This window comes from Hippopotamus amphibius, chromosome 11, assembly GCF_030028045.1.
Source record: "Hippopotamus amphibius kiboko isolate mHipAmp2 chromosome 11, mHipAmp2.hap2, whole genome shotgun sequence".
NCBI lineage: Eukaryota > Metazoa > Chordata > Mammalia > Artiodactyla > Hippopotamidae > Hippopotamus > Hippopotamus amphibius.
In genome coordinates, this window is record NC_080196.1 from 24,815,242 (window position 1) to 24,835,521 (window position 20,280).

General features: G+C 52.7%; 2 protein-coding genes across 3 annotated transcripts; both read right to left on the bottom strand.

Annotated features, from left to right (window-relative positions):
* Window positions 1-14: 14 nt before the first annotated feature.
* VARS1 (valyl-tRNA synthetase 1) lies at window positions 15-13,754 on the bottom strand. 2 transcript variants are annotated; one of them, XM_057700187.1, is made up of 30 exons: window positions 13,570-13,754; window positions 12,949-13,370; window positions 11,600-11,734; window positions 11,366-11,504; window positions 10,988-11,112; window positions 10,816-10,900; window positions 10,512-10,612; window positions 10,249-10,376; window positions 6,753-6,917; window positions 6,424-6,505; window positions 5,821-5,940; window positions 5,626-5,734; window positions 5,442-5,533; window positions 5,107-5,197; window positions 4,729-4,853; window positions 4,541-4,644; window positions 4,297-4,455; window positions 4,093-4,183; window positions 3,889-3,994; window positions 3,738-3,808; window positions 3,523-3,648; window positions 3,111-3,215; window positions 2,960-3,028; window positions 2,792-2,870; window positions 2,542-2,669; window positions 2,001-2,156; window positions 1,642-1,848; window positions 1,445-1,556; window positions 1,010-1,335; window positions 15-153 (listed from the first exon to the last, which is right to left on the bottom strand). In XM_057700187.1, the coding sequence occupies exons 2-30, from the start codon at window positions 13,333-13,335 to the stop codon at window positions 85-87; spliced, it is 3,792 nt and encodes a 1,263-aa protein (XP_057556170.1). In that variant the 5' UTR covers window positions 13,336-13,370; window positions 13,570-13,754; the 3' UTR covers window positions 15-84. The 2 variants fall into 2 exon arrangements, with proteins under 2 accessions (XP_057556170.1, XP_057556169.1); XM_057700186.1 differs by having other exon boundaries at window positions 10,816-10,903.
* An 867-nt stretch (window positions 13,755-14,621) lies between these two features.
* Window positions 14,622-19,533, bottom strand: LSM2 (LSM2 homolog, U6 small nuclear RNA and mRNA degradation associated). Its single transcript, XM_057700663.1, has 5 exons — window positions 19,306-19,533; window positions 18,624-18,691; window positions 15,395-15,425; window positions 15,217-15,276; window positions 14,622-15,110 (listed from the first exon to the last, which is right to left on the bottom strand). The coding sequence occupies exons 1-5, from the start codon at window positions 19,306-19,308 to the stop codon at window positions 14,985-14,987; spliced, it is 288 nt and encodes a 95-aa protein (XP_057556646.1). The 5' UTR covers window positions 19,309-19,533; the 3' UTR covers window positions 14,622-14,984.
* Window positions 19,534-20,280: the final 747 nt, after the last annotated feature.

A 20,280-nucleotide genomic window follows, 5' to 3' on the forward strand; every position in this document is an offset into this window, starting at 1 on the left:
AGAGATGGCTTTGGGGCAAAATATTTTATTGCTGCCGTCCCCACGGTGGACCACTGGGGGTCACGAGGGCTGCAGTTGGGTGTATCACAGCATCTTCTGAAATAGGGCAACGGCCTCATTGACCTTCTTGAGCTCTGTTTCCGTCTGCTGGAGCTGAGGGTGGAAAAGGGGATGATGGGTGGTGAGGCCCAGGCCTATGAGAGAACCCAAATGCCCACAAGAGCAGAGGGGTCAGAGCTGGAAAGACGGGTGAGGCCCATGGGCTGGGAGTAGTTCAGGGACCTGTGTGCTTGGCTGGCCTGCTTCCCCCAAATTCTCATGAGCCTCCCCTCCAGCACCCCACTCTCTCCCACCACCATGGGTCTCCTGGATCCTGTCTTCTCCCAGAGCGGTCCGTTCCCACAGACACAGGGGCCTCAGAGCTCATGTGCGGCCCAGCCCCGGCCCGACTGGGGAAGGAGAGCACAGTGGTTAGGAACACAGGCTCTGAGGGGCCCTTGGCCTTCACTTGGAAAATGGTGACGGTAATGCTGCCCTGCTGTGAGAGGGCTACTGGGACGATCACGTGAGACAACCCTGCTCAGCCACCGAGGCTCTGGAACACGTAGCCTCCACTCATGGTTCTCTCTGCGTCCCTGTGGCTTACCCCGTGGCTCCTGCCTGGAGGGGCCCCAGGTGCTCTGCTGAGCTCCCTGACTGTATTGGGTTGGTCCTGATCCCAGCCCCCAGCATGTGGACGCCAGGTTCTGGGTACCGGGTGGTGCATAAGGGCTCTGGCTGGGAGGCAGGATGGATGGATGGTCTGCTTCCGTCTTCAACTTGCTGTGTGCCCCTGGACTGTGCCCCTGGCCTGGCTGCCCTTCATGTGTAAGAGGAGGGATTACACGGTCCCACATGCTCCTCCATGGATTGCCTAGGGCTGGACAGGGCAGCCGCAGGAGGGGGTCTGATGGTGGAGGGAGCGATGGGGCAGGACATGGGGAAGGAAATGCCTGCCCACACCATATACCTTGGCTTCATCTGCCTCCTGGACTTTGAGGGGCACCTTGACAGAGTAGCCCGAGGCGGCGCGGCGCTCCCGCAGACGCTGGGCCTGCCGCTGCGCCTCATCGCGCTTGGCCTGCAGCTTGCCCAGCTCCCGGGCTGGGTCTACCAGCCCCTGCAGCTGCAGGTGGACGGAGCAGCGGTCAGAGGCCAGGGCCACAGCGCAGCCCTGGGGTGCAGACGCCCCCAGCGCCAGGACAGCCACGATGCCCGCGCTGGCCAGCGTCTGCACGTAGCCCGACACTGCCGATGCCAGGGCGCCTGTGGCCTCATCAGCCACTTCCAGGAAACCTGCGGGAGAGGGAGAAAGGTGAGGAGACAGGAGACGAGGCAGCCCCACAGGACACCGGTCCCAGAGCGAGCTGAGGGGACGGGGGGGACGTGGGGGCCTGAGGCTCACAGTCGGGCCGGATCCGGGTGAGGCCGTAGTCGGCACGGAGGGAGCGCACGGCGCGAGTGACGCTCAGGGCCAGCTCGAAGGCGGCTTCTGCCTCGGGGTCCTTCCAGCAGCACTGCAGGGTGGAGGAGGGGGTGAGGGAAGCTGGGGGCCAGCTCTGCGCAGCGCCTCAGAGGCTCCCTCCAGGCCACACCCCGTACCTCTGAGGGCTCCGGGTAGGAGGTAATGCAGAGGCTAGGGGGAGCTTGCGGCGTCCGCCGGGGCAGCCTCTGGTACAGCTCCTCGGTCACAAAGGGCATGAAGGGTGAGAGTAGCCGGAGGCCAACGTCCAGGCAGGTGTAGAGGGTCTGGCGGGCGCACTCGGCCGCCACCTGGTCCGCCCCGTTCAGCACAGGCTTCAGGCACTCCTAGGGGACGGAGAGGCACAGGGCTCAGGGCTGGAGAAGGCCTCGCCTCCAGCCCTTGCTGAGCTGGTGAGGACTGGGAGGGGGACAGGCTGGCTCAGGTCTCATGGCCAACCCAGGGCTCCGTGCACCCCGGCCACTTGGCTCCTCCTCACCAGGTAAACGTCACAAAGCTCGTAGAGCCAGAAGCTGTACTGGGCGGTGGTGACAGCCGGGAAGTCGTAGGCCTGGAAACCTTGGTTGCTGAGCCTCACAGCTTCAGTCAGCCGGCTGCGGATCCAGCGGTCCACCAGGCTCTCGCGGCCTCCAGGCTTGGGGGGAAGCAGCACATGAGCCAGGGGCCACCGTATGCCCGGGGGAGGGAGCCAGAACCCCATGGGACCGGAACCACGGGGAAATGTGCATTCCGGGAGCCTGACGGGTCCAAATCAACCACCACGTGCCCAGCATCTGGGGGAGAAGGGGCAAGCCCCCCGCCACCTTGTGGGAAGACCTCAGTGCCTGAGGCTTTCCCTATGACAACCTGTCCCTACATCCTTCTGTCCTCCCAGCTAGACGGAGGCTCCTTGGGGGCAGGGGCTGGGCTTCCTGACTCCGTGGCTACCATCCTGACAGCACAGGCTGGGCCTGATGCTGGGGATGCAAGAGTGCAACCTGTGCGGGTGCTGCCCACCTCGCCGCCCATCAGGCCCTCACCTCGGAGGTGGGTGAGGGCACAAAACCCTTCCCGAGGCCACGGAGGGCAAACTTGGTGGCATTCCAGAGCTTGTTGCAGAAATGGCGGTACCCCAATATCCGGTTCACATCCAGGTTGATGTCACGGCCTGGGTGGAAGTGACATGTGAGTCCACACCGTTCTCCCTCCCAGCTCACACCCAGGGCAGAGGAGAGGGGTGCCTCAGGGAAGGAGGAAGGATGCAGCTGAGACAGGTCTGGGGAGCCGTACCCTGGGACGTGTAGGCGCACAGTCCAAACCGGAGAGCATCGGTGCCACACTCGGGGATCCCCGTCGGGAAATCTGCCTTCTGCGGGGGAGGAGTCGGCGGGGGGAGCGTGCTGAGCTGGCCTCACCTGCCTTCGGCCCACACTCCAGCCCCGGGCCCACCCTCCGTACCTGCCCTTCTTTAGCCTTCTCCACCTCGCTGGGATCCAGGTTGCTGTTCAGTAACTGGTCGTGGAGGCCCTGAGGGTGAGGTGGGAGCAGTCAGGGGCCCGCAGCCACTGCCCCACAGCTCCTCCCGGCCTGACCCAGCGCCCAGCCCCACCTGCAGGGAGACTCCATGGATAACGTCCAGCGGGTCAATGACATTGCCTAAAGACTTGCTCATCTTGCGGCCGTGGGCATCCCGCACGATGGCGTGGAGGTAGACCTGCGAGGTAGGGAAGGGAAGGCCTGTGAGGATGTCTCCCCACCTAGACCGTAATCAATGCCTGCCCCCCCCACCCCTACCTCTGGTCTGCCCCTCTCTGAACCTCAGGCCCCTCAGAGTCCCTGCCAGCACCCTCAGTGCCTTCATGTGAATTAGAGGTGCTCCCTCCTCTAGGAAGCTGGGGTACAGAATCACCTAGGAGAGCCCAGGCTGGCTCTTAGCCCCCACACGCCTCCTTGGCCAGGCCCACCCACAGCTGTCCAGGCGAGGGAGGGGACCGTGGGAGGGGTCTCGGCAGTCTCCACACCTCTCTGAAGGGCAGCCTGCCAGTGAGCTTCAGGCCGAGCATGACCATCCTGGCCACCCAGAAGAAGAGGATGTCGTGGCCCGTCTCCAGCAGCGTCCCCGGGTAGAACACACTCAGATCTTCCGACTGGGGGCAGATCAGGGCATGCGTGATGGGGAGCCAAGCGCCCACCCCCAAGACTCCCACCCCAGCCTGGGCGGGCCCTGGGAATGTACCTGGTTGGGCCAGCCCAGGATGGAGAAGGGGAAGAGGCCAGAGGAGAACCAGGTGTCCAGTACGTCTTCATCTGAGGGGAGGTCAGAGGTCAGAGGGGGGTAGAGGTGACGATCAGCCCCCCTCTGCCCCCGCCCCGAGGCCCCGCCTTGCCTTGCTGGAGACTGATCTTGTCAGGGGACACTCCAAATTCCTTGGCTGCCTTCTCCCGGGCCTCGGCCTCGGTGCGCCCACTCACCCAGTACCGCCCGTCAGGGTCCTGCCACAGGTGGAGTGAGTATCCAACGGGGTGCCTCTACCTGTCCCCCCACCAAGACCCAACGAACCCCCCAGTACCCAGCCCTGGCCGGTCCTCACCTCCCCTGGGGGTACAGCTGGGTCACTGACAGTGATGAAGTAGGCTGGGATGCGATGGCCCCACCACAGCTGCCGAGAGATGCACCAGTCCCTGAAAGTGGCGGGGGAAGAGAGGGAATCAAGGAAGGGTGGGAGACGCTGCAGCCTGTGCCCTGCTCGGCCCCTCGCCCAGTCGCCCTCCCCACGTCGAGGGGCCTGACGCACCGGATGTTGTCCATCCAGGCATGCCACGTCCGTTGATGGGCCTCCGGCAGGATGCGCAGGTCACCCCGTGTCACAGCAGCACTGGCGGCCTGGGCCATCTCCCCACAGCGCACGTACCACTGCGGCCGCAGCAGAGGCTCTACCACGTCCTTGGAGCGGCTGCAGGTACATGTGGGTGGGGAGGCTGGGTGGTGAGCACCCCGAGGAGCCGGTCCCCCCCCCACTTCCCTGGCCTCCACCTCACTTGCAAAGCGGCACCACCATGGGGTTGTCCTCAATGCCACGGAACAGTCCCTGCTCCTTCAGTGCCGCCAGCACCGCCTTTCTGGCCTCAAACCTGGGCAGGCCCTGGGTGGGAGACAGGCTCCGTCATGGCCGTGCCAGGGACCCCGCTGTCTCCTGACCCGGCCCCCACCCTGCAGGCAGGCTCACCAGGAAAGGCGGGGGCACGTTGACAAGGGCCCCTCGGGCGTCCATGATGCTGACGGCCTCCAGCCCGTGCCGCTGGCCAACCTCGTAGTCATTCTGGTCGTGTGCAGGGGTGATCTTCACCGCGCCTGGGGTGTACGTGGGGGTGCCAGGGTCCCGAGGGGCTCCGTAGGGTCTCTGCCCACACGCACTCCTCTTTTGCCGATGGAGGTGGCTCTCAGACCACCCTGGCCCCCACCCCCTAATACAGTTCCCTGAGAACCAGCCCAGCTCCTGCTTGCTGAGGTGAAGCTTCTCTTCTCTTTCTTTGAGAGGGAAGACGCACGGCAGGAGGGTGCCTCGTGGCTCCTTCCTCTCCCCCCAGCATAGCCCCGTGCGCACCTGTGCCGAACGCCATGTCCACAAAATCATCGAAGACGACGGGGAGGCTCCGCGACACGAATGGATGGATCACGCTCTTCCCCTTCAGGTGCTGGGGACAGAGGGAGACGCCAAAAATGCACAAAGGGCTGGCCCGCCTCCCTCCTACGCAGGGTCCTGACTTCCTAACACCCAAACTCCAGCTACACGGCAGGAAAGCAGCCAGAGCGTGAGTTTCTAATCCAATTTCTCTCACCAGCTGGGGGGCGCAGTGCCCATCCCACCCCCACAGAGAGTGCGGAAGCCCCTCTCAAGCCAGCATTCTCCCCCAACGGTAGGCAGCACCCCCGCCACACCTGGTATCTGGGGTCTTCGGGGTGCACAGCTACGGCCACGTCCCCCAGCATCGTCTCGACACGCGTTGTTGCCACCACCACCTCGTCGCTGTCTGGGGTGACAGGAGGCCTTGTGGTCTCAGCACTGGGCCCCTCCCGCCCCCCACCTAACCCGGCCCAGGATCCTGGTGCCCCTGGTTCCCACCTGAGCCTTGGACCTTGTAAGCAAATGAGACGAGGACCCCAAACTCCACCTTCTCCTTGTAGCCAGGCACAGAGAGCAGAGTGCGGCCCGTCAGCTCCCTCTTATCCACCTGTGAGATGGAGATTAAGAAAAGTGACCCAGGGGCTGGGGGTGGGAGTGGAGATGGGGAGAGCTGGGGGGAGGTAAGGGGCACACCTCGATGTCGGAGATGGCAGAGTTCAGGGTGCAGGACCAGTTGACAAGGCGGGTACTGCGGTAGATGACGCCTTCCTCGTGGAGCCGGACAAAGGCCTCTGTCACGGCTGCTGACAGTTTCTAGGGGGGAGCAGAGGGAGCCAGAGATGGACCTTGGTGCCAAGGCAGCAGGGATCAGTGAGACCCGGCCGGCCTAGAGCCCGACTGCCCGGCACACGGACCCCTTTAGGGGCTAAAGGAGAGAAGAACTTTTCTTGAGGGGCAGAGGGGACTATGGGAACACACGACTAGCCTATAGCCTGGCGACGCTGGAGACAGCAGGGAAGCCACTCAGCTAGGGACGTGCACTAGTGCAGGGAATCCTGGGGGGTGAGGCCCCATCATGTGCCACCTGAAGGAATCTGAGCTCCTAGAGTGGGCGACAGGGAACACAAAGGGCCATGACATGGGGTAGAGAGTGGCATTTGCAGCTGAGCCCCAGTGGTTTCCTATGAGTGGGCCGCCTCCTGGGGGAGGGCCCTGGGCACGTGCTCTCTTCTGTGGGGAGCTTCCCACTCCTGCCCCAGCCCCAAGACCGCCCCACCCCACCCCACTCCCACTCACAGGATCCATGGTGAAACAGGCTCGATTCCAGTCCAAGGAGCTGCCAAGCTTCTTCAGCTGGTGGTAAATCCGGTCGCCTTTCCTGGAAGTGGACAGACAGGCTGGGATCAGCATTCAGGCCTGGGCTGGAGGGAGACATCAGGCGGCTAAGGGGGCAGAATGTGGGGATCACTCGTCCCTCTGAAATGGACCTGGGCCCTGAGGCCAAATGACCCCTAGCCTCTGTGAGAGGGTCTGATTCTGCAGCCAGGGTCACAGGTAACAGAGATCTTATCTGGACAGGGGACAGGGAAGCAGGGCTGTGACGCCTGCAGGGACGCAGCACTCACTCTTCCTTCCACTTCCAGACCTCCTGCAGAAAGGCCGCTCGGCCCAGCTGGTGCCGACTCAGCCCCTGCTCGCGCCAGAGTTTCTTCTCCACCACCACCTGGGTGGCGATGCCCGCGTGGTCACAGCCAGGATTCCACAGGGTGGTCTCCCCGCGCATGCGGTGCCTGCAGGAGGAGCATGAAGGAGCAGAGGTGAGCACGTGGTGGAGCTGCCCCAAGGGAGAGGGGACTCCAGGCTGGCAGTCAATAGCCTTGGGAAAGAAGGGGGCGGCAGAGCGGGACTCTCCCAACCCTAACATCATTGTCAGGGAGAGATGTGTGAGGACAGCCAAGGCAATGTGGCAAAAGAAGAACAAAGAAGAGCCTCCTGCCCACTTAGATAGTAAAACAAATCAGAAAGTTACGATTATTAAAACAAGCTTTCACAGGAACTAGGAACAAAGTTATAGATTAAGGAAACAAAACAGTGACAGGAGACAGAACCAAGCATATTTAGTAGTTGTGAAAGGTGGCATTTCATATCAGTGGAGAAAGGACAAACTGTTCAATAAATTTGTTTGGGATACTAGCTAATTGGTTGGAAAAATTGCCCTACTTTCCCATAGTCACAAAAATAAATTATTTTAAAATCTAAATTTAGTTTAATTTTAATTTAGTGTAAAAAAAAAACCCCTCAACTTAAGAAAACAAAACTGGGCTTCCCTGGTGGCGCAGAGGTTAAGAATCCACCTGCCAATGCAGGGGACATGAGTTCGAGCCCTGGTCCAGGAAGATCCCACATGCCGTGGAGCAATTAAGCCCATGCGCCACAACTACTGAGCCTGTGCTCTAGAGCCCACATGCTGCAGCTACTGAAGCCTGCATGCCTAGAGCCCGTGCTCCACAACAAGAGAAGCCACCACAATGAGTAGCCCCACTCACCGCAACTAGAGAAAGCCCTTGCATAGTAATGAAGACCCAACGCAGCCGAAAGTAAATAAATAAATATAAATTTAAAAGAAAACAAAACTATGAGAAAAGCATTAGAAAATGGTATCATTTCCAAAAATTAAAAAAAAGAAGAAAATAATAGGTGATCATGTTTATAACTTTGAGGCAGGAGAGGCTTTCTGTAACAAAACAGTAAAGACTAAGTCAAAGAACAATGGTAAACTGACTAGGTTAAAACATAAAACCTCAGAACAACAAAACCTCTGAGTTGAAAAGCAAGGACTAGGCCATTTTGGAGAAAATGACTGGAAGCTAGTAATATTTTAGGGAATTAATCAGGGGATGAATTAGAGAACTAGAGACGGTAGTATCGTGGGTCTTCCCCTACCATACTCTGGTACCAGTATATGCAGTTTATTCTTAATCTTAAGCTCTATGTTGATGTGGCCCATAAAGCATTAAACTGTAAAGAACTTTTGGTGACCTTTGAGAATTACATTTTAAAGTGGGGGAGAGGAAATTACTCTAGAAATACAGTAACACTGTATTCATACATTATTTTCAGTGACTCATCAAACTGCGTAATATTCATTACTTTATTGGTCTGTTTACCCCCACTAGGTTTAGATCTCCTTGGGGACAGGAGTGTAGCAACTCCATCCTCTTACAGAGCACAGATATTCTTATATGCTGCAATGAATATGAACATTTTCAGACCTTTTCAAGATGCTGTTAAATAATACTATTAAAGAAATCAAGCATAGGAAAGGAAAACAAAAGTATTATTTCACTAAAAGTATCTCTTGGGGATCATATAAACTTGGCAAAAAAAAAAATCAATAAAATGTCATGGATATTTGTAGAAAAACACCCTATTCTCTGCTAGAGCAAGAAAAAGGAAAAAACATAGGTAGACACTTTTATTTCATTTTTAATGTCTCACTGGTGGAGATACGGCTGTATTACACATTATTTTTGATTCTAAAATACTGACATAAATCTACTCCACTTAAGTAATGGGAGTTTCTAACATCTGATTTAAACCATGCTCGTTAGAAAAAATGTTGCTACCTTAAGCATTCTGTAAAAAGTGTTAAATCTTTTCTCATGTAACTAATCTGGCTGTTATATATCATATGTATTTAATACAACTCTGTTTTTCCAACTCTTAATTCCTTGCAAAACGCTAAGTCTGATGTGTCCCAGAGTCCCGAGCAGAGCTGGCACATAGTTATGTCCTATAAATATTTCTGACCAAATTAATTAAGGACACTAGAAAAACTTCTCAAAATTTAAAATATAATAACTAAACCCTAGTTTCGAAAGATAAAATGCTATGTTAAAACACTTCTTAAAAGAAACTTGTCACCTGGAATATTAGACTTTGTGGTTGTTAACTGCTCAAAATAATTAACAGTGGGGGAAAAAAATCAAGTGCTAGAACAGGAGAAAATGTTTATAACATATATAACAAAAAAAAAAACCAATACCCAGAATGTATACACAGAATATATAAAGAGTCTTCTAACAAACCCATTAAAAGAGAAAACAAACAAACAAAGAACCACAGAAAGACAGGCAAATATGAGGTTCAGACAATTCATATAGAGGGAAACCTGACTGGCCAGGATACCTGAAGGGACACAGCCTCACTAGTAATCAGAAGTAACAGAAATAACTATTCCCCCCCCCCCCATCAGATTAGCAAAATAATGTCCAGGGTTGGCAGGGGCATGGGTAAATGAATACCCTCACATGCAACGCACGGAGTATAAACTGGTAAAGCCGTAAAAGCCGTTTTGCCAGCTTCTATTTGTACTTGATACAGGCATGCCCCTTGGACACAGAGATTTCACTTTCTGGTATCTACGCTGGAGATATGCTTCCACAGGAGTTTGAGAAAGCCTGTATAGGAAATGGGCATTCCAGCAAGGTTTTCAACAGAGAAAAATTAGGAACAACTATTAATAAAAAAGTGACGCCATTATGCAAAGCCACACTAAGGAGCAATGAAGGAGAGTGAAGTCAGTCTATATATAATGACGAGGAAAAATCTCTAAGATAAACTGTTAAGAGTAAGAAAAAAGCTGTAAAATAATGTTTGGTGTGAGCTCTTTATGTTAAAGAAAAGAAAAACCCACTTCCCAAAAGGAAAACTATACATTTCTATGGGTACACGTAAATAAATAGGAAAGGTGTGGAAGGATACACATCAAAGTGATAATAATGGTGTGTGCTAATTCTTAGGAGAGCGTAAATCTGGAGGAGGGCGGTCAAGGAAACTTGAAGCTTTAAATTTCTTGTAACAAGAATATATTCACATATTTCTTGCTAAATTCAAAATAATGTTATTTTTAGTGGCAAGAGAAGAGAGTTTGCAAGTGGACGTGTTGGTTACTTGACCAGGAGAGGATGCTAAGTCACCAGATGGGAATGACCCAGAGAGAAGTGTAGCACCACCAGGGGGCACACCTGAGGGCCCCAGTCAACAAAGAGAAGGGAACCACAGGAGTGGGGAGCCAGGGAAGGCAGAGGGAACTAGTGAGAGGAGAGGACAGGAACTCACCATCGGGTCAGGGAGTCCTGGATGGCATTGGTGAGCGCGTGGCCCAGGTGCAGGGAGCCTGTCACGTTGGGGGGTGGGATGCACATCATGAAGATGCCCCGGGGATTTGGTGCTGACACACTGGAACGCTGACGGGGAGAAAGGATGGGCACTTGCCAAGGCCTCATGTCACCTCCTCTGGCCCCCTCCCGGGCAATGTATCTTTCAGCCCTGTCCTTCCCTGCCCCCATCCCCTCCAGGCCTGGGCGGTAGTGCCCACTCACCCCATACTCAGGCTTGAAGAAGCCCTGCTGCTCCCACCAGGGGTACCAGGCAGCCTCCACGTATTGAGGGCTGTAGGAGTCAGGCATCGTGCCACTGACATCTGAGGGAGAGGAAGGGAAGGGTCAGAGCTGAGGCTGCGAGCAACTGGGAAGGGGACAAGGGGCCAGCAGAAAAGGACCTGGGCCTCTGCAAATCCTCACTAAGCAAAGTAGTGGGAGCAAGGACAGAGCAAAAGGGGTAAAAAGAGAGGAGAAAAGGAGGGTGGAGGTGAAAAGTAGAGGTCTCTCTTCCTCCTCCTAGTACCTTTCTTTTCCCCAGGTGGGGTTGGGAGGTCGTAGGTAATGATCCCAGGATCCCGTTTCTCCCTCTTCTCTGGTTTTGGTTTCTTCTGCTTGGGAGGGAAAGGATATAGGCCCAGATATCAGCCACTCAGCGTGGCACCAACCCACTATCCAGCTCCACCCTGACCTCTCACCTCCCCAGGGGGTGGCTGCTGCTGTTGGATCTTCTGCTTCTGTTGGAATTTCTCTAGCTTCTCCCGTTTCTTTGCCTCTTTCTTGAGTTGAGCAGCTGTCTTTGGGGGTGCAGGGACCTCAGAGCCTGGAAAAAGGAACAGAAATGCAGACCTGCTGGGGACCCTCTGTGAGCAGTGCTACTATGTCTCAGATGGCCTATTTCAGCTGCCCAAAGACTCCCCCATGCCAACCTCCCAGCTACCCGCCCTCCACCCCCCCCCACCTTGCCCCCCAGCTCCTATCCCAGCCATTCTGCTGCTCCTAAGAGAGAAAATAAAATGAGCTGCCTGAAAGGCCCCAGAGGAACCCCTCCACTCCCATCCTCCATTCTTCCTCACCTGGCTGTTGGGAGGGAGTCCTGGCCCCTGAATACAGAACCACCTCTCCCAGCACAGCCCGGAATTCTGGCTGCTGGACACATGTGATGAACCAGCGAGTCACATTACCCCAGATCTGGCGGGCAGAGGGGTCCAGGACCTGGGGTGGGGAAAAGAAATGAACTATCCTTAGTCACCCTATAGTGAGGTCTGAGGGAACCTGCCCTCATTGCTCCCCAGGCCCCAGTGACTCACATAACGGAAAGGTAGCAGCAAGGCTGTGACAGCCGCCAGGTCAGCCAGAGTGGGGGCCTCCCCGGCCAAGTAGGTGTGCAGCCGAAGCCACTCTTCCAAGGGGCGCAGGGCCCTGCCCAGGGCCGTCAGTGCAGCCTAACAGGAAGGCAAAAGGGTATGAGATAAGGCTTGGCCCACCTCAATCCCCACCACCACTCAATCCATTTGGCCTCCTTCCATTCCCACAAATCACCAGTTTCTTCTTCACTGGAATGATCATAATAAAAATACTTCCCATTCATTCAATAAATTCCTACTGGACGCTTTTTTTTGGCTGTGCTGGGCCACATGTGGTATCTTAGTTCCCCAACCAGGGATTGAACTGCGCCCCCTGAAGTGGAAGCACGGAGTCATAACCACTGGGCCGCCTACTGAACACTTATTATATGTCAGATGCAAGATACTAGGCACAGGAAGATTACATGAGGCAACACAGTAACAGCTTCAACAAATATTTATGGAGTACTCTACTGCATGCCAGGCACTTCTCTAACCAATGAGGAGACAATATGAACAGATGGTCCCCCTGACCTGTTAGAGTTTACATTCTAGTAGGGGAGGCAATAAATGTGCACATATATAACTCATTACCCTATTTTTCTCCGTAAGTGCTATGAAGAAAAAGAAATGAGGCTGAGGGGGAGAGAGAATTCCAGCGAGGGGGGGCCTCTATTTAGATAGGGTAGTCAGGATATGAGGGAGCAATCCAGGATCTAAGTCATATATTCATTTCATTCATTTACTCATTCATTCAAAAAATACTAAGTATGCACCATGTGCTCAATACTCTGCAAGGAGGTGATGTTATACGGGCCTAAGGCACAGCTCCACTCTAGAAGAAGGTAGTTATAATCTGGTGTGATTATCTCTCCTTTCTCCTACTTTCCGTCTTTCTCATTTCACTTCTCCTTTGTCTTCTCCCAGCAACTGTCATCTTTCTAGGCCTGACTACCTCTCCTCATCTCTCCTTCACCCAGTCTTTCCTACAATTCACAGTAACCTCCAACTAACCTGTTTCAGATTCATCAAACTCCTACTCTGAGACTTTAAAGCACCTGGCATTAGATTATGTGCTCTGCACACATCTTTTAGCCTTCTAAACATGTTCTCAGTTTTCGTTTTCATAGACATAGGAAGCCCAAGGCTCAGAGAGTTTAAGAAACCTGCCCAAGGTTATCATACCAGGCGGAAATCTGGGATGTGATTAATCTTTTTCAACGTCTGACATGTTATCATCCTGCCTCACCATCCACTCCGAGTCTTGCTTCCTTCTTCTAAATTTCCCTCTCCCCCTCCGAGCTTCTTCTCACCTGCGGGTCCTGGCCAGGGCTTCGGAGTCCCAAGGCTGGCAGTGTTGCCCCACAGGCAGCTGGTATCAGCTCCGTGTCAGCGTAACTGACCCACTGTTGGACGAGGACGGCTGCCCGACTACCCCCAGGGCCCCCCAGGCCTGCTGGCCACAGCAGCTGGGCCACAGCAGTGGCCCCCCACACCCAGAGCCCACCGCGCCCCTGTTCCAGGGCGGGCAGGCGGGGTGGGGGAAAGGGAGTCCTGCTGGTCGGGGGCGGCTGGAGACAGATGCGGGGGTGGGCTCCTCCCCATCCCGGACCCTCCCCAACCTCCCCGTAGCGAGCAGCTATGAGGGCTCGGAGGCTGGGGAAGGCATCAGGGTGAGGAGACACATAGAGGATGGACATGATTATGCAGCAGGTCCGAACGAGGTGGTAAAACCCTAAGGAGAAAGAGAGACAGGGTAAGACCGAGGGACTCAGAACTAAGAGTCTGACTGGATTCAAGAGCCGTGGAGTGGCTCTCGGAGTGGGAGTGACAGTGGGGAACTCCCCTCGACCGCGGGCCCTCGGGGAGTGTGCGAGGCTCGTAGGAGCCCCTCGGCGGCCGGCAGGACACGGGTTTGGGCTGTATGTACGTACTGGAGGGAGGTGCTCACACTGAGCCTGGCATCCACCTCATAGCCGGGCGCCGGCCGAAGCTGGACTGGCCTGGCGGCTGGAGCCGAGGAGTCCGGCGGGCGTGGACGGCGGGCAGTTCTCCGGGCAACCCTAGCTGCCTGCGACAGCCGCCCGGGCCGTCGGCGCCCACGTGTCCCCCCCTTTGTGACTGCGCGCGTTTCCGGGCCCGCGGGTCCTGGCGGGGGCGGCCGTGCCCCGCCTGCGTGTGCCGGCGCTGCCCTGTCCGACCGCGGCCGGGGGCCACGCCGCCCGCCGCAGACCGCGCTCGCGAGGAACGGCGAGGGGCGCGGGCACTGGGGGTGAAGGGGACGCGCCTGGGAACCGCGCTCCCGTCAGGCGCCGCCGCGGACACCCCGCGCGGGTCCTCGGCCCGGCCGGGCGGGGCGGCGGCGCCCAGCGGGCAGCTGGGGGAAGCGGAGGGGAGGGAGCTTCCGGACGCGGACGCCGATCCTCTTGGCCAAGGTCCCTGGTGTCCCGGTCTCCCCTGGGCCTCATTGCCTCCTATGTGGGAAGAGGGACTCACGCTGGAATGGCCTCTAAGGTCCCTTCGTGCTGAGACCTCTCGTCTGCAGCGGGAACTCTTATTTGCTAAATGAGTGAAAGAGCTAATTCCCAGTCACAACTCTCCACAGTAAAAATTGTCACTTGTTTGTATTTACCTGCACTAGCTATTGGGAAGGTGTACTGGTTTGACTGGGTTGAGGAAGCAATCCAGCAGCATCAAACGCATTCTGGCGTCTCATTAGCTTTCATGTTAATAGGACAGCAGGCTCTCATAGGTACAGTATAAACAAAAGGCTATTTAAGTAGGTAGGCCGTTTAGGTTGGGGCATGTTTGGGAAACACGGTGTAGTCTGAGGTAATGATACGATTTATACCAAGGAGAGTTGTAGCAGATAATGCCGGGATGGGTTGGATTCTTAGCTGGGGTAATGAGAGCAACAGGGCTGGGATGAATTCAGCACTCCTTTTCCATTCTCCAGCCCCCTTCCCCAAAACACACAGAACCAGAATTTGCATCATAAATTTTATTCCCGATGCGGGACAGATTCCTTCCATCCCCAAAATGAATCACGCACTACCCTGGAAAGATGTAGGAGATTCTCCCACCATCTCCAGGGAGGAAGTGAGAAAGGCAGGTGCTGGGGACAGGGAAGGCTTCACAGTTCCCCAGCCTACTTTTCCTCCCCTCTCAACAAAGGATAGCTGCTCCCCACTATCATTCCCCTCACCCATACTCCTTTAAAAAAAAAAAAAAAAAAAAAGAAAGCCTTTGCTATCAAAAAACAACACCTCAGGTATGGGAGGGAGGCCTCCAGGGCTGGGACGTGAGGTTAAAGGTCACCAATGGAAGGTGGGGAAGGGAGGAGGAACCATCACTGCTTCTGCTGCAGGGCCTCCTTCCTTGCTGCATCCTGTAGCAACTGTGTGTCGACCTCATCTGCTGGCAACTGCACATAGCGAACCACTGAGCCCCTGATGAAGCAGTTCTTCACTGATAACTAAAAGACAGACAAATGTGAAAACACCCTTAAAAAACGTCCTCTATCCACCCAAGGACCTCCTGCTTTGAGAGGTGTTTCCTCTTCTCCACCATCCATAACTCACCATGTGAGGGTATTTCTCAGGGTCTGTGACACTGATGTCAGTTAGTTTGATGTTGAGATACTAAGAAAAGAAGATGAACACCATCATTAGAACTAGAGACAAGATGAAAGTACCCAGCCCTTAAGCTCTCCCATCTCCTTCCCCAAGACCCCATTCAGGGCCCTTATTATATTCTCACCTGATCCACAGAATGGAGGGTTCCACAGATGCTGTCAGGGGCAGAGAGAAGGTAAAACCAAATTAGTTTACACCAAAGTCAACATAGAGGTGACTTCAGAGCAGGGATGAGAGCATGGTTGGGGCAAGTAAAGGATTTGAGGAAACCTCAAAGGCAGAACCAAAAAGGGGCATGCCTAAGCTCTGGAGTAGGAAAGAAGGTGCTTCCAGAGCAGTGTTATTTTAGACCTCACATATCCTCTCCCTAAACCAATTCACTCTTAGCAGCTACCATTAAACAATTGGTATGTGCTAGACCTGTATTCTGCACAGTATTTGTAATCTTTACAGCCACTTCATAAGGTAACTATTAACAATCCAGGGGCTCAGAAACGTTTTATAACTTGCCCAAATTTAGAACAGGCCTGTCCGACCCCTAGAACCATCAGCTATTTTCAAATACTATTGCTGTGGAACCAGAGCCCCATATATAAAGTAGATAAAGTAGCTAGCTAGCAGTGCTCTTGATGATGCAGACACGAGGGATGTCCTCTTCCTTCCTCAATCCCTGAGCCCCCTGCAGTGTTAAAGAAGAATGCTATCTAAACACCAATGCTCCAAGCTATGCTACCTCTCCCAATCCTTTAATTTCTGCCACTGGTTTCAACACTAAGTCTCACAACCTCAAATCCTATAAGCTGTACTTCTCCACCCTTCATGTCCCATGAATCCCCATGGTTTGCTGATGTCTAACATTTCTGTAATTCTCTTCATAGTATGATTTCTACAGACCAAGGTCTAATGACTTTACAGCTCAATCCAGGCCAGCCTCCAACCTGGCTGCCCTCATCCTAACCATCCTGCATGTCATCACCAGATTCTAAGTTCCTTAGAACCCTGGTTCTCAAACACTGATGTGTGCTCAAAGGTTTCATGAGTCCATGACAAAACAGGAAACATAGGCTAGTGCAGTATGTATATAGTGTGCTAAAGGTTGTCAATAGTTTCCGTCCTAAGAATAACTGCTCTTTAATTGCCTTTTTTATATTAAAAAAATTATGATTCTTGCCAAAATTCAAGTTGTCGGTTCTCTGTTGGGCCCTAATTTTTGTAAAATTCTAAGTGTTTGAAATTCAGTGTCTGAGACCAATTGCCTCAGTGGCGGTTTTACCATATCCCTGGCTGCTAAAAAAAACCTTTGACAGTGCCCTATTACCGACTGCAGCAATTAAATAACTTTCAGGAATTGCATAATGTGGTTAACATTTCATTCAGTCCCTTTAGAATGACATATTTGGCACAAAAGTGGTCTGACAACCAGCATGAGAGAAAGAGCTCTTCTCCCAACCCAATGGATTACCTTCAAACCTTTTAAGTCCTTGCTATAACATAACAGTTATTCTTGCCATGCTGAAGACCCAGGAAGAAGAGGAAAATCAAAAAACAAGTCATCTCACAGAATTGCTGAGGGTAGTTTCCACACTCGTCTCTCTATATGGACCCAATCTATCAATATGTGCCATCAATACCATATACACTGCCAGTGCCATAGACAGAAACCTCTGATCTAAAAGGCATGTCCCTTGCCTCACCATTCCCTGCCATGTCAATGTTTTCCCCTAAGAAATTATCTCACATAGAAATGTAGAAGAAACTGTTGGGGAGAGAATACATTGATTCAAACTTTCTAAAGGACAGTCAGATAATATGTATTGATATTTTAAATGTTTATTTCATTTAAAGGATTTTTTCCTAGTGAAAGGAGATGTATGCATGAGGATATTAAGGGCAGTATCTGTAAAAGCAAAGAATTGGAAACAGCCTAAGTGTCTAACAGCAAGGTCTTGGTTAAATTAGTTCTAGGCGGCTAAGAAAAATGCCATTCAGACATTAAAAACATTAAACATCAACTTTATTGACACAGAATATATTCGCAACATACCATTAGATGAAAGCAAGTTTCACAATTGCATAGAGACTATGACCCTGTTTTTAACTGGGGGGGGGGGGGGGGTGCAGACAAAATGTGTTTTAAGTTCTGGCTATGTCTCTTACTAGCTGTGCAGACTTAACCAAGTTTCTTAACCTATCCAAGCTTCAGTTTCCTCTTGTGTAAAACAGCAACAATAGCATATGTCATGCAGAGGTGTTCTGAGAATTAAATGAGTTAACAAAGGTAAAGTATTCAGAGTAGTTCTTAGTCTATAGGAGGGTCTCTAATGTTGGCTATGTTTTTTTTCCTTCAGCACACATTTATTAAGCACCTACTATATACTGATACCAAGCCTGTGCTATACATTAGGTACACAGTGGTGAGCTTAAACATGGTCTTGGCCATGTAGGAAAGACAGACCATAAACAGTAAATACGTTTCTATGAAATCACAATTTGAGAAGCAGCCACTAGGAAGAAAACAGACTCTATGACAGAAGAGTCTACTTGGCTACAGACTTCCCTGAAGGTCCAATGGTTAAGACTCCACGCTTCCAATGCAGGGGGCACCAGATCAATCATCCCTGGTGGGGAGATTAACATCCCATATGCCGCATAGTGCGATGGCCAAAAAAAAAAAAGCAGTGTCTACTTGACTAGAAGAAAAAGAACCAGGAAAATCCAAGGACACAGCATTTAATCCAAGTCCTGCAAGAGGATTAGAAGCTAAGATACAAGGGGATAGGGGACATAAAAGTACAGACAGAAGGGACTGCATCATTGATATTTTATATTTTCTTCAACAAAAGGGAGATTATGCCACATATTCTATTCTGCAACAGCTTTCCATATTAATACATCTCATTTCTATGTGACAGCTATATTATATGGAAATACCACAATCTAACCCATTCCCTATTTACAGCTATTTCCCCCCCAACTTTTGGCTATTACAAACAAAAAAAAGAAAATCTACCAACATCTTTGTACATACATCTTTACTTGAGCAACTGATACATACATTTCTAGAAGCTGGGTCAAAGGAGTATATAATCAGAAAAATAAAACTATGTCTTGTAAAAAATGTTATTGATGGGTCTGCCCTGTCTTCTCTCTAGTACTTACTACTAATATTTCTTTGTATTGTTTTCCAATACAACATACAACGCCCCAGCTAATCTGTAAGCTTAAGGCACAAGTCACTTATTTCTTTTGTATCTCTCCCACCTTGCCTAGCCCTCAAATACTTGATAAATTAAAGAGGTTCCAGGTCGCTAAGCACATCCACCCCCTACAGACTTGTCGGAGCTGGTACCTACCTCAGGTCATTCTTGAGTTCCACGACCACATCCTTGCCCACAAGGGATTTGAAAAAGGAATAGAAGAGCTATTGGGGGGAGAGGGGGAAAACCATTACATGAGAAGGGACATGTTAAGAGGCGTGTCCCCCAGCCAGTATTACCAAATACTGGTATTGGGATCCCCGCCACATCTCTGGCAATTCCCAAAACTTCACAGGAAGGAACACTCGGATGAACAGCTGGAGCCCATATGATTCTGCACACTACCTCGAGCCCTTGACTTAAAGCCCCAGAGAGAGGCTCTACCCTACACACCTCGGGCTCGTCTCTCAATGGACCACCTCTCCTGCGGACCTGTCCACGCCTCCCAGAGAACTGCAGAAAGACCTGTCCACCCGCACCCTCCCGGAGCCTGGCCTCCATTAGGGAAATGACCCTTTAGGTCTAGCTGTTCCTTCTGCTGTCCCCGCCGTCTCTCTCATGTCTGTTTGTTTCTTCATAAGGGGGGCAAAATCTTATTTGCTTCCAGGTCTCTCCTCAAAGAACTTGAGGTGCAGGAACTAAAAACGGAGGGAAAATCTCAGGGACCAACGCCAGCCTAAGGGAAACAAAGCCCCTAGAGGGACCCCAACCCCGCCTCCAACCGTTCCAACCGCCCGCGCTCCTCGAGGGCGCCCCCTTGTGACGTCACGGTACCTACCATGGTGCTTGCGCTGCGGGCTTCCCGCCGGACCAGGAAAGCGAGGGCTGAGTGCCGTGCGCCGGAGGCCTGGCGGGAACTGGAACACGAGCACGCGCGTGGGGGGGGGGGGCGGGGTCCCGCAGGCGCAGCGGGAAGGGCCGCAGAGCGCTCCGAGGCAACGAGGAGAGGGCCAGCAGCCTTGAAGCTCGGGAGGAGCGGGCAGGGTAGATCCGCGGAGAACGCCAAAGCCGGGAGAGGGGCGGGGCTTCCCGCCTTCCGACTTCCTCCCGTAGCTGCGGGTTCCCACCGCGCAGCCGCGGGCCCTCGCTGCTGCCCGAGTATTGGAGAGGTCTGTTCACCTGCCCTCATAGGTTTTTGTTTTTTTTTTTTTTTATTATTTTATTTTATTTTTTTGGGGGGTACACCAGGTTCAATCAACTGTTTTTATACACATATCCCCATATTCCCTCCCTTCCTTGACGCCCCCCCCTCGATTCCCCCCCACCCTCCCTGCCCCAGTCCTCTAAGGCATCTTCCATCCTCGAGTTGGACTCCCTTTGTTATACAGCAACTTCCCCCTCATAGGTTTTTGTTCCTTTCTTTGACAATAAATACAGTCCCAGCATGATGTGCTCATACCCTAAAGACATTTCCTATTGCAGACTGCTGGGAAGCTTGTGAAAACCCATGATGATTTGTACACTTTTCTATGTATGTTACACTTTGGTAAAAGTAAAAAAAAAAAAAAAAAGTCCCGGAGATCAGGAACCTACGCACAAATTTTGATTTTATCAAAGGTTCTCAATAAACATATTACTCTCTCAGTCCACATTTCTTTTTCACTTTTGCCTAGGACTGTCCTGTAAAGGACTGAATAAAAGTAAACAGACTGGCTAGGGGATAGAAATACCTATTCTAATATTTCACGTCCAGATATTTCCCTCTCAAACACAAAGGGACATAAATGCAGAGTTACACATACTTCTATACTCA